We start from the raw sequence: 12,855 nt of genomic DNA, 5'->3' as shown, positions 1-12,855 counted from the left end.
AATCCCCACACAATTGCCCGACTGAAAAACACCAAAATCTAAACAATCACACCTCCATCCCCCAACAGTGCAAGTGAAAACTTTAACTCACTCAGCTCTGCCACTGGTCCCAAATCAATACAAAAGGCATTACAAACAGCTTCCACAAAACGAAAAACTAGAAACTATTTTTTAAAAGAACAGAGAAACAAAAAGAAAAGAAAACATGAACGTTGCAGCAAAGTTCAAAAGTTCTCAGTCCACCAGCAGTCCTTTCCTTTTCACAAAGTCCAGCATGTCCTACGGCGACTCGAAATAAAAGTGCTGTTCCTCGTGCATGACCCAGAGACGGGCCGGATACAATAGTCCTAATCTGGTTGAAGCCTGCTCTTCTTCTGGCCACCTCCACACTCAGGTAGACCCGCTTACAGCTCCGTGTCTGCTTGGCCCACTGTAGAATGCTCTCCTTATCCAAGTACTTGTGGATTCTCACCACCATTGCCCTGGGGGGGGGTGGGAGGCCCAATTTGCAGCTTCCTTACGAGTGCTCTGTGAGCTCTGTCCACCTCCAAGGGTCGGGAGAATGCCCCATCCCCCACCAGCTTCTCAAACATATCTGCGATGTTTGCCCGAGCGTCCGCTCCTTCGGACCTCTCCGGGAGCCCAGCGATTCTCAAGTTCTGCCGGCGGGACCTATTCTCTAGATCCTCCACCTTCTCCAGGAACTTCTTCTGCTGGTCTCTTAGCATCCCCACCTCCAACTTCATCGCAGTTTGATGTTCCTCCTGCTCAGCCAGCGCCTCCTCCTTCTGAATCGCCCAATCTGGGGCGTCCAATCTAAGCTCTAGCCGCTCAATCGACTCTTTTATCGGGTCCAAGCAGTCCCATTTTTGCTTAGCAAAGCCTTCCTGAATAACTTGCATCAGCTGTTCTGTTGACCGCTGGATCGAAAAACCAGAGGTCCAGTCCTCTGCCATGCTGTCTCCCGCTGCAGCTTCAGCCCAAACCTTCTCTGTCTTTCTGTTTCTGCCTTTACGAGCACTTCTAGTCCTTCTCTCCATGCACCGATGTGGGAATTCAGTACACGATTGCCTCTGTCTTCAGTTTTGCAGTTCAAGTCCGGCAGAAAATCGGGGGGAAAGGTCCAAAAGTCCGACCCGCGCGGGAGCTACCAAATGTGTGACTTTCTCCTTCATAGCCGCCACCGGAAGTCATAACGTTGCAAACTTAATCTTTAATGATCTGTGTTTGCAAAGTTTGTCGATCTGAAGTCAAAATAGTAGGTCCAACACACATGTACCGGAAGCTGCAAGCCATTTACTTTAGCCATCTGCAGGAACCCAAGGGATTTGGCATCAAGGGCATTGACGAAACTCCTTCATGATGGGGGTAAAAGGACCATAAATTTCATGTCTGTTTATGCTGTGGAGGAAGAATAGATTACTAGTGAGTCGTTGATTGCTGTAGTTTGAACTTGCCTATGTGAGATACTTGCAGACTATTTTATATATTAAGATATAGTTTTTGAATTTTTAAAAATAAATTAATTTTAGTAAGAATCCAAAAAACATTACACTGTTATTAATCTTGTCTGTAGGAAGCCTCCTTTGAATATCTGCAGAATGAGGGAGAACGTTTGCTGCTGGAGGCTATGGATGAGCTGGAAGTAGCATTTAACAACACTAATGTTCGAACAGACTGCAACCATATCTTCCTCAACTTTGTTCCCACTGTCATCATGGATCCTTCAAAGGTAGTCACTGTCTTTGAAATTTTCCTGACAAAGTGAAGCAGTAAATGACAATAGGAATCTGTGGTGATTTTGGTATGTCGCATTGGCGCACTGGTTTACTATACATGCTGTGCCGTAATCAAGTGGGACATGGGCAACCAACCTGCTGTTAAAACCATGTGTTTCTCAGTAAGAGGCAATTTAGCGTGGCCAATCCACCTACCCTGCACATCTTTTGGATTGTGGGGGTGAGTCCCACGCAGACACTGGGAGAATTTGCCGACTCCACATGGACAGTGACCCGGAGCCAGGATCAAACCCTGGTCCTCAGTGCCGTGAGGCAGCAGTGCTAACCACTGTGCCACCGTGCCGCCCTGCATTTCTCAATTTCATGCAATTCATAAAATTTTGCTCTCTCGATGAAGGTGTAAGCCACCTCGACTGGTGGCCATGTCAAGTCTAATCAACTTGAGTGACGCTACAACTCGTGGAATGGCACAGGTGGCAGTGAATGCTGCCAGTATATCAGTAATGCTATTGCATTGTCAAGGATGAGTGCCGCATGGGAATCTGTTCCTATTTGTGTTCCGTTCTGTCACCAATAATGTGATGTAGAATCTTACCTATTTAAAGAATATTTTAAACTAATTTTCAGTTTAGTGGTCGAAGCTGTTGTTGCAATAGATTAAAGAGCTTGCTGCAATTTAGCCTGTTCCTAGATTACAAAATTGTAACCTTGTAGCTGGCTGTATGTGGTCACCCTGAAATTGAATAATCCCCAAAGTTTGCTACATCATAATCATATTGTATGTGATGCATTCAGTGGTGAGCACACCATATGATGTGGTGCCATGCCCTGCAGAACAGATTGTGTGTAATTCGATCAGTCTGCTCAGTTAGCTGACCTCACCCAGGCAACAGATTGGCTGCACCAACATACACGGGATAGATGGACGCATTAAGTAGAGGTCCCGGACCTTGTTGCTATCCATAGCCACCCCATTCCTTGCAAGAGGTTGCCTGCGTTTGGTGAGGACATGATTCGGCCCTTCAGTCAAATAGCCTGTCAACACTTGCGGCCCAGCCTCATGTTTAGTAATGGTCATTAAGGCATGGTAACTGCTGGCCTGCTAGGACCATGGATTGCTACACAGGTGCAAAACCATGACTTCAGAATATGGAGAGTGGAAATTAGAAGGGGAGACCTTGACGTAATTTCTGAAAGAGGGCATGAGTGGAACCTGAACAAAATAGTGTTTGATGCAATAAGAACATAAAATGTTGGAAACACTCAGCAGGCCAGGCAGCATATGTGGAGGGAAAAACAGAATTAATATTTTGGGCCGATGATTTTTCATCAGAACTGCAGCTTGTATGTTTCTATCATGCACTGGGGATTATTCAACGTTTTAGCACCATGGTTTTTTCATTTTTTTTTTAGTAATCCTGCAATGGATAAAGGTGCTGAGTGCTCTGTTTTTGATCTTTCCTCCAGATAGAAGAGTCTGTGCGCAGCATGGTGATGCGATATGGCAGTCGTCTCTGGAAACTGCGCGTGCTTCAGGCGGAGTTGAAAATAAATATTCGACTGACACCTACTGGAAAAGCTATTCCCATCAGGCTATTCCTGACCAATGAGTCTGGTTATTATTTGGATATCAGCCTGTACAAGGAAGTGACTAATTCCGGAACTGGACAGGTAGGAGCAGCTAACGAGTCATGTTTCCATTATTTAATCAAGTTAATTTTGTTTTCTGAAGTTTGTTGTAAAGATGCTGTAAAGAAAAATAGATATACCACTTTTACAGAATTATGATATATTTCTGTTCTGGCAGGATTTCTGTCCAACAATTCTTGATGAATTTTCTGATCTTGGAGTCATTTACTAATTATGGTGGGACTGTCGGCTAGAATTAGGTTGGAGATTGCCTGAGGAGGAGCTCTATTGTAAACACAAAACGTTATTGGAAGAAAGCAGCCCTTGTATTGAACTATATATAGGCAAGGCTGCTGAATTCCGCAATAAGCCAAGATTGCACACAAAGTGGCAGCCTGGGAGGCTAATGGAGCCATGGTTGCCAAAAGGAAAGGGCTTCCACTTGACCGTCAAGCTGGAGGGGATGGGTGCTCACCTGGGTCCCAGGCAGTAGGAGTGTGGCAACAGCTAATTTACTGGAGATATTGGCCCATAACTTCCGGGTTCCCCAGCGTCGCATTTAGGCGGCACCCCTATAATTACTGGGAATCCCTCTCTGACGTTTACACAAGGGTTTACCCAGAAATTGCCCAGAAGAGCTAACGTCCTCTGGATAATTGCGCTGGGGGCCAGCCCCACACACAACAACCCCCCAGGGGACCCACCACACAAACCCCACACCTGACTCCTTCCTAGTCTGACCTGAGCCCTGCCGGCTGGACCCGACCTCCCTGTCTCCCCAAGACTGAGTCCCCTCCAGAACTGAGCCCCTTTCAAGACTGACCTCTTGGTGTTGTGTCTTCCTGGCCATGGGGGAGGGGGGGTGAAAGGGGAGAGGGAGTTGTCTGGCCTGTCTTCCCAGGGTGCGGGCGTTCTGGCTCGCCTTCCTGGGGTGGGGGGGGGGGGGGGGGCGGTGCAAGACCACCAGGTTAATCCTGAGCCTTTCTGCTCCCTGATACGATGTACCAAAACATCAATCAATGCTGCCCTAACCCTACAATTGCAAAATGTATTATGATAATGCCCCTAACCACTGATGGAGTCATTGTCATCTCCTTTGTATAAAAATGTACGTTTCACTTTTCTCAAACCAGCTTGGTGTCCAACATTTTAATTATAAATATTTGAGGAACTGAAAGATTCTGTTGCTTGGAAAAAATGGTTGATTTCTGCTTTTTGTAATTTGCAACCTGACCTTTTCTTTAATATTCTTCTGATTGAGTTTATGATAATGAAGTACTTCTAACAGCCACAGCAGTGGTGGGGGGGAGAGATGGGGGCAAAAGGAGTGATTTAATCTTCTGTGTTCTCTTAGTGGTACTGCTATTCTTAACCACAGTTGCCGTGGCTCTTTGTACAGCTTGATTACATCTCATATCACAATGGCTTCAAGGCAAGCCGTTTCTTGTCAGTAAATAATGCCACGACTTGTTTTTTCCCCCCCCCCCCCTTGTAATTGTGTGGAAGTGACTTTTTTTCATGGCAAACTTTCATTTCCATTATGTATTGTAAATGACAAAAGAGGTCAGAGAAATGACTACTTGGTAATACAGTGGAAGAGGAGATTAGAATGTTTGTGTAGGTAACCTCTGGTAGCCTTTGGAAAGATTCCTCGGAGACCACTCGTATGCATGATTGATTGCTTTCGAGACTGGCTGCTGATGAAAGATGCAGCAGCAATGGATTATGGCAGGGTTGCCTATCGTGGCTCCTTTGGAGAGGCACCACTAATCGCCAACCTGCAACATGCGACAACTTATCACTATGTGCTCCGATGCAGGCTCTTGGAAAAACCCACGGTCCAACCCACAAAGGAGGGGGAAAAAACCCACTGTGAAATCTGAACAAAAAAAAAAAGCTGAACCGGTAGAATTGTAAAGGAGGTGGATTAGCATTAGGATTGCATTCATCGTTTGCAGAGTGAATTGTCAAGGAAAGGTCTTCTCCTTTCAGGATCTGTTCAAAATGCGTAGTTTTCAAAGTGGCAAAAAGTGGGAAATTGGGCCACTTGAGGAGGATCACCACAAGGGTCAGTGATGTACGCAAGTTATGTTTAGCAATTCACAGGGCAGCACAGTGGCGCAGTGGTTCGCACTGCTGCCTCACGGCATCGAGGACCCGGTTTCGATCCTGACCCTGGGTCACTGTGGAATTTGCGCATTCTACCCGTGACTGCATGGGTCTCACCCCCACAACCCAAAAAAATGGGCAGGGTAGTTGGATTGGCCACACTCAATTGCCCCTTAATTGAAAAAAAAAATTGGGTAATCTAAGTTTATAAAAAAAAGTTATATTTAACAATTCAGACTTTGGAATTAAAAGCACAATTTCTAAATTTGCGAACTGTAAGAAGGAGACATTAATAAAATGGTAGAAAGGGCACATAACTGGCAAATGAATTTCAACCTGGACTTACACTTTGGTAAGAAAATTTAGATCACATTACTTGAAAAATAAGAATCTAAATGGAGTTGAGGAACATGGGGATCTGGGAGAATAAATTTGCAAATCGCCTAAAGGTTGTGACGCAGGTCAACAAGGTCATACAAAAGCAAGCTAGCGCTAAGATTTATTTCAACAGAGATAGAATTGAAAAGTAGAGAAGTTATGCAAAGATTGTGTCGAACCTTGGTAAAGGTAAAGTTGCCATATTCCCAGATGACCGTAGGCTGCTTTCCCCTTTGAGAGGTGGGGGAGAGAGAGCTGACTGGTGGTGACTTATCCCAAGGATCACCACACCTCAGGCGAGGGGTGAAGTTGAGAAGGCGGGGCCTTCATGAATAACCTCAGCAGGTGCCGGGATTGAGCCCATGTTCAGCATCAAGAAGCTAGCTGGCTAGCCAAGTGAGCTAAACAGGCCCACCGAACCTTGGTAGATTGCATTTAGAGTACGGTGTACAGTTTAGGTTGCTATATTTTGTGCTTAAAAGGATGACATTGGAATTGCAAGGTTGTGTCCATCAGAAAAGGATGAATTGGCTGGGTCCTTTTTCTATTCAGAAAAGAAATCTGAAGGGTGTCCTAATGGAGGATTTTGAAATTATGAAGTGTTTCGATTAGGTAGGAACAATGTGTTTCCACTTGCAGGGAAGAGCGTAACTAGAGGTTGTCAATATAATAGTCATCAAGAAATCCAATGAGGAGCTCTGAAGAATCTTCTTTACCCAAAAAGTGGTGGGAATGTTGGACTAGCTACCACCGGGAAGCAATAGCATAGATGCATTTAAGGGGAAGCTATATGAGCGAGCAGAAAATTAAAAAATCTTATTTGAATCTAGGGTGAAACGAGGAAGGTCGGGAGGTGATGTGAGTAAAGCATAAATGCTGGCATGGATTGGTTGGGCCATTGGCCTGTTTCTATGTTGTATATTTTCTGTACTTCGAAGTAAATTCTTGTGCACATTCAACACGTTCGGTTTTGAAAGCAAAATTATAGTTTTTCACTTACAAGCATAATATGATTTCAAAAAAATCCTATTTCTCTAGAATGTTAGCAAAAGTGGCTCATATCTGTGCACACATATATAGTGTATTACAAGAGCCTTTATCTGAAGAGTAGAAAGAGTTCCCTTAATTTCCCAATGTGGTCACCCATTAAAGCTGGATAATTTCTAAATCTCAGAAGTATTCAGAGTACAGCAAAATCAAATGACTTCTTAATCTGGTTAGTTAGTATCTGACTAATAATTCCAGTGCTCCAATTAATGTGTGTAGTGCTCCAATTAATGTTTCCAGCAATGTTCAATTTAGACATTCCAGAGTGTAACTTGTGAATTTGCTTTCTGATCGACAATATCACTTGGAAAAGCAGCCTATTCCTTTGCTCCAGCAGTTACAAAGAGGTATCGCATTGCCCTCAATGTTACAGTTCTTTCATGGATACTGATGGCATGAGCTTCTGTTCAAGGTGTGGGAGCTGACATATTTATGAAACAAAAATGACTGGCGATTTAAATGAAAAGTACTTCACCTTTCCTTTTCTTCTGATAACAGATCATGTTTCAAGCCTATGGAGATAAACAGGGACCATTACATGGAATGCTAATCAACACACCCTATGTTACCAAAGACTTACTGCAGTCCAAAAGGTTTCAAGCCCAGTCCCTTGGAACAACTTATGTGTACGACTTGCCTGAAATGTTCCGACAGGTAAATCTGCCACTTTGGACTGCTGTTTTTATGATGGTGGCTTTATTGTGTGATGTAGGTTTGAGCTGAGCCTGTTGTATTGCATTTGTTGGAGGCACAAGGGTATAATGCCTCCCTTGAAGTGCATTACAAGAATTGCCATTTAAATTTTAAAAATCTTATTTGAATCTAGGTGATTGCTCAAAATTTACTTCCTGGTATGAATTGTTTATTTGTTTTAATAATTTCCTATTTATGTACTACTTGTTCAATTTGTGTTTTAAGATGTCTGACCTCGCACCGTATTTATTTGTCATGATGATCAGTTGAAGAGTGGTTCCTTTTATGATGAGAATTAGGCTTGAATATTGTCCCCGGGGCAGGCTATTTCCAGTGTACTCATGTGTTGGTTGGAAATAAATTAATTGATGGTTTGTCATGCAATTTATTATTAAATTATTATTAAATGTGGAACTGAACCAAATAGCCCAGGAGGATCCCAAACCCATGCCATGTTAACTATATCCAGCTGGGACTCTGGTTAATGCATTGCAATTGGCAATAGCATCCCTGTGTTATATAGATGGACAGCCTCCAGAGATCCATGTTTCTGATCTCTTTTTCGACCCTTATTGGAAGTGCTTATTTGTGCACACAGTGGACAGGACCAAGCAAACCCTTCTCCTCCACACAGGCCTGCACCCATTACTTACCCCATCACTCAAACCAGGCTGGCTCTTATCAACGCTCACATAAGAATAATGGCCATTTTTGGAAATTGCTGTAGAATGTGCGCACCATGGAACGGTGCCAATGCAAGAAGCTGATGTGTCCAGGATTGGAGAAAAATGGCAATGCAGGAGGTGGGAGGGACATTCTCAACGCTATAAAGATACTTTGATATTTCTCAATCCTATATAAAACTGTCAAGATGTCCAGCATGGAAGAAAGCTATGTGGTTGGTTCATCATGTTGGTACTGGCCCTTTGCCTTTGCAATCCAAAACTAGTCCCAAAGCCCTGCCATCTATTCAGAGTTCTGCAAATTCCTATGCTTCAAATGTTTATCAGATTTTCTTGTAAGTAATTCAAATGTCTCTCCTCGAAAAATGCTACATAACAAAGCATTCCAGCAACACCGTGTAAAGAAAAGTTTCTTAATCTCTCTCCTTGCGATGTGACCAATTAAAATTGAAGGTTGCTAGCTCTCTAACTGAGCAAATGATGTTCCTTATTCACTCTTATCAAAACCCTTCATAATTTAAAAAACCTTGATGGAATCTTTTCTTGAGTCTTTCTGGTTCAGTAAAAAAAGTCCCAGTAACTCAAGATTACCATCTCTGGCATCCTTCCGATGAACCTCATCCGTATGTTTTATGTGGCCACTATGTAGCAATTTGTAAACTTTAAAAATTCTAGTTCAGGATAGCCTGAACGGAAACACTGTGGACCTCCTGCTAAAATGACATTGTGAAGGTTTTTCCACTGATGCTTTACTCCTACAGGACTGCAGAAGGGTAAATGGACTTGAAATGTTAACTCTGATCCTCTCTCCACCGATGCTGCCAGACTTGCTGAATTTATCCAGCATTTTCTGTTCTTATTTCAGATTTACAGCATCTGCCCTAAATGTGATTGGCCAATATGTCATCTGAACAGAACTCCATAATGTCATCTTGGGTGATGTTTCGCTTCCCTTCCATTCTTTTGCTCCTTTTCGCCTTTTTGAATATGTTATCTCCTTGCTGGGTGTGATTGCTCTCCAGTGCTTCCCCCAAGTGTCCATTATTCATATATTCTGGTCACTGTGGAGACTTGCATTTTAATGCAAAGTCATCACAGCGGATTCCAATCCTCTTCCCAGCTGACGTCCACAAGTATATTTTCACCAGGCATCACTGGCTATTGATGTGAAGCTGGGAACTGAGTTTTTTTTTCCTTTCCTCTCCTGTGGGAGCTAGGTGTAGCATCCGGACTACTTCCCTGTTGACATCCCCTCCCAAGGAGTTTTAATCAAAGTGTCCAATCCCAAGCTGCTGCCAATCCCATGACCTAAAATTTAAAAGGGACGTAACATGGCAAATGACAAACGTTCCTAAATATCTTTTAAAATGCATTATACAACAGCTCCTTGGGAAGCATTTATATATTCTTTAGATATTTATGTACAGCATCTCAGCTTAACTTTAAAAACATATTTTTCTTATTGAATTTTTATTTTATTTTTCAAGTCTTTAATCAAACTATGGGCCTCGATGGAATTGCAAGCCCATTTACCCTCTCCACCTGCAGAGCTGCTGACATTCACCGAGCTGGTGTTGGACAGTCAAGGTCAGCTAGTACAGCTGAACAGGCTACCTGGAGGCAATGAGGTAAGTGTAAAGAAACTCCAAAGAATACTGCAGCTGTAACCCTTGTGTTTATCTAGCTTAAACAGATGAGCCCACACCAGTTAGCCAAAAAAATGGCATTGTCTGGTTAATTGGACCAAATCATTCATTTCCTGAGCGCAAATTAATTGGCACCATTGCTGATATAACGTCAGTGATTGAACTTCAAAACGTTACTCTTTGTATGTAAAATCCTTCAGGACGTTCTGAGATGTAAAACTGCAAGCTTCTTATTTAAAATACTGAAAAGTGACACCACTTGTGTTTGATCACAGTTTGTGTTATTTAATTGCCTTTCACACAGACAGCCACATTATTGTCCTCCAATGTTTCTCCTCCATTTGTGAACTGACCAGGAGTTCCACTCATAGCTATCCAGTCATAGCCAGAGAATCTTTATTCGGCTCCGATTCTTCATCCACATGCTTTCCCTCAGCAACATCAGGTTGTCAACATCACCTCCAGTTCTAAATGTACTCTGATGACACCCAGGTCTACCTCATGAACCTGTCTTGTCCTCTCTGCTGTCTCTGTACTGTCAGGCTATTGGGCAATATCTGGTTTTGGATTTTCTCAAATGGATTGGATTGGATTTTGTTTATTGTCACGTGTACCAAGGTACAGTGAAAAGTATTTTTCTGTGAGCAGCTCAACAGATCATTAAGTACATTAAAAGAAAAGGAAATAAAAGATTAGAACGATTGTAAGACAAGTAAAAAGAGGATCTGTTAGGGAGAGCTCGCAGAGAGTCGCCACGCTCCGGCGCCATCTTGTGCAACCATGGGAACCACAGCCATTGTCTTCTGCCCCAACCACAGACTCTGTTTCTCCCACCGTCAATTCCATTCTGACGCCCCAGGCATTGTCTCTGGCTGACACAGACTATTCGCAACCTCGATGACCCAGAGTTGAGCTTTATACTCCATCTCTAAATGGAGAGATACCCAGAGGGATCTCGGTGCCCTCGTGCATGATCACACAAAACTAGTATGCAGGTAATAAGGAAGGCAAGAGGAATTTTGCAATTTTGTTGCTAAAGGAACAGAGTATAAAAGTAAAGAAGTGTTGCTGCAACTGTACAAGTCATTGGTGAGACCACACCTGGGGTATTGTGTAAAGTTTTGATCCCCTTACTTGAGGAAGGATGTAATTACATTGGAGGCAGTTCAGAGGAGGTTCACAAGATTGATTCCAGTGATGAGGGGTTTGTCTTATGATGAAAGATTGAAAGTTTAGGCCTATACGCACTCGAGTTTAGAAGAATGAGAAGGGGACAGCATGGTGGCGCAGTGGTTATCACTGCTGCCTCACACCGCCGAGATCCCACGTTCGATCAGGGCTTTGGGTCAGTGCCCGTGTGGAGTTTGCTCATTCTCCCCGTGTTTGCGTGGGTTTCGCTCCCACAACCCAAAGATGTGCAGGGTAGATGGATTGGCCATGTTAAATTGCCCCTTAATTGGAAAAAATGAATTGGGTACACTAAATTTAAAAAAAAAGAAGAATGAGAAGAGATGAGATGATAAAATGGACTGTCAAAGTAGACGTAGAGATGCTGTTTCCTCTGCAGGGCAATCTAGAACGTGAGGTCATAGTTTTAAGATAAGAGGCAGCAGATTTAAAACCGAGATGAGGAGAATTTACTTCTCAAAGGGTCATGAATCTGTGGAATTCACTACCGCAAAGTGCAGTGGATGCTGGGACATTCAGAAAATATAAGGAGGAGATGGACAGATTTTTAATTGGTAACGGGTTGAAGGGTTATGGAGAACGGGCAGAAAAGTGGAGTTGAGGCTGAGATGAGACCAGCCATGATTGTATTGGATGGCGGAGCGGGCTTGAGGGGCTGAATTACCCATGCCTGCTCCTAGTTCTTATCTTGTGTGCTCTTGATCAGAAACAAAATCTACATTCATCACTGTAAGATTGTCTGCATCAGCTTCGGCCTCAGCTTATTTGCTGCTGAAAACCTTATCTATGCTTGTGTTACCTCCAGACTTGGCTATTGCTGTGCGCTTGGCACCAGTCTCCTATCTTCTACTCTCCATGAACGTCAGTTCATCCAAAACCTGGTCACTCGTATCCTACGTCCAACTTGCCCGTCGTCCCCGTGCTCCGTTGCCTGCACTTGCTCTTGGTTCACAAACATCTCTGATTTAAAATTTGATTGATTGATTGATTTAATTTATTGTCACATGTACCGAAGTACAGTGAAAAGTATTTTTCTGCGGCCGAGGAACGTACACAGTACGCACATAGTAGACACAAGAATAATCAACAGGGGTCATTGACAAATGGTACATCGACAAAACAGTGATTGGTTACAGTGCGGAACAAGGGGCTAAACAAAGCAAATACATGAGCAAGAGCAGCATAGGGCGTCGTGAATAGTGTTCTTACAGGGAACAGATCAGTCCGAGGGGGAGTCGTTGAGGAATCTTGTAGCTGTGGGAAAGAAGCTGTTCCTATGTCTGGATGTGCGAGTCTTCAGCCTTCTGTACCTTCTGCCTGATGGAAGGGTCTGGAAGAAGGCAATGCCTGGGTGGGAGGTGTCTCTGATAATGCTGTCTGCCTTCCTGAGGCAGCAAGAGCTGTATACTGATTTAATGTGGGGGTGGCAGGTTTGTGTGATGCGTTGGGCTCAGTTCACCACCGTCTGCAGTTTCTTGCGATCTTGGACCGAACAGTTGCCATACCAGGCTATGATGTAGCCGGATAGGATGCTCTCTATTGCACATTTGTAGAAGAAAATTCTCGTCCTCATTTTGAAATCATGCCTTTGATTTGCCGCTCCCTGTCTCTATAACCTTCTCTAGCCCTACACCCTGTGAGATGTCTGCATTTCCCCAACTCTGGCCCTTTTGTGCATCCCCGCTCCCTTTGTCCCACTCTTAGTGGCTTCCACACGTCTAGGCCCAAAACTCTGAAATACTT

The 12,855-nt window shown here is 43.6% G+C and overlaps 1 protein-coding gene across 2 annotated transcripts in view; it reads left to right on the top strand.

The window, feature by feature from the left end:
- The window catches only part of acaca (acetyl-CoA carboxylase alpha), a 363,222-nt gene that overhangs the window by 159,472 nt on the left and 190,895 nt on the right, over nt 1-12,855 (top strand). For both annotated transcript variants that reach the window (XM_072469570.1, XM_072469569.1), the window contains exons 37-40: nt 1,577-1,732; nt 3,207-3,410; nt 7,401-7,556; nt 9,766-9,906. In XM_072469570.1, coding sequence (XP_072325671.1) covers nt 1,577-1,732; nt 3,207-3,410; nt 7,401-7,556; nt 9,766-9,906 — 657 coding nt within the window. The remainder of the gene's footprint in view (nt 1-1,576; nt 1,733-3,206; nt 3,411-7,400; nt 7,557-9,765; nt 9,907-12,855) is intronic.

The sequence above is a fragment of the Scyliorhinus torazame genome, chromosome 12 (assembly GCF_047496885.1).
Source record: "Scyliorhinus torazame isolate Kashiwa2021f chromosome 12, sScyTor2.1, whole genome shotgun sequence".
Lineage (NCBI taxonomy): Eukaryota > Metazoa > Chordata > Chondrichthyes > Carcharhiniformes > Scyliorhinidae > Scyliorhinus > Scyliorhinus torazame.
Note: the sequence above shows the minus strand (reverse complement) of the source record. Positions and strands in the feature narration are given on the sequence as shown.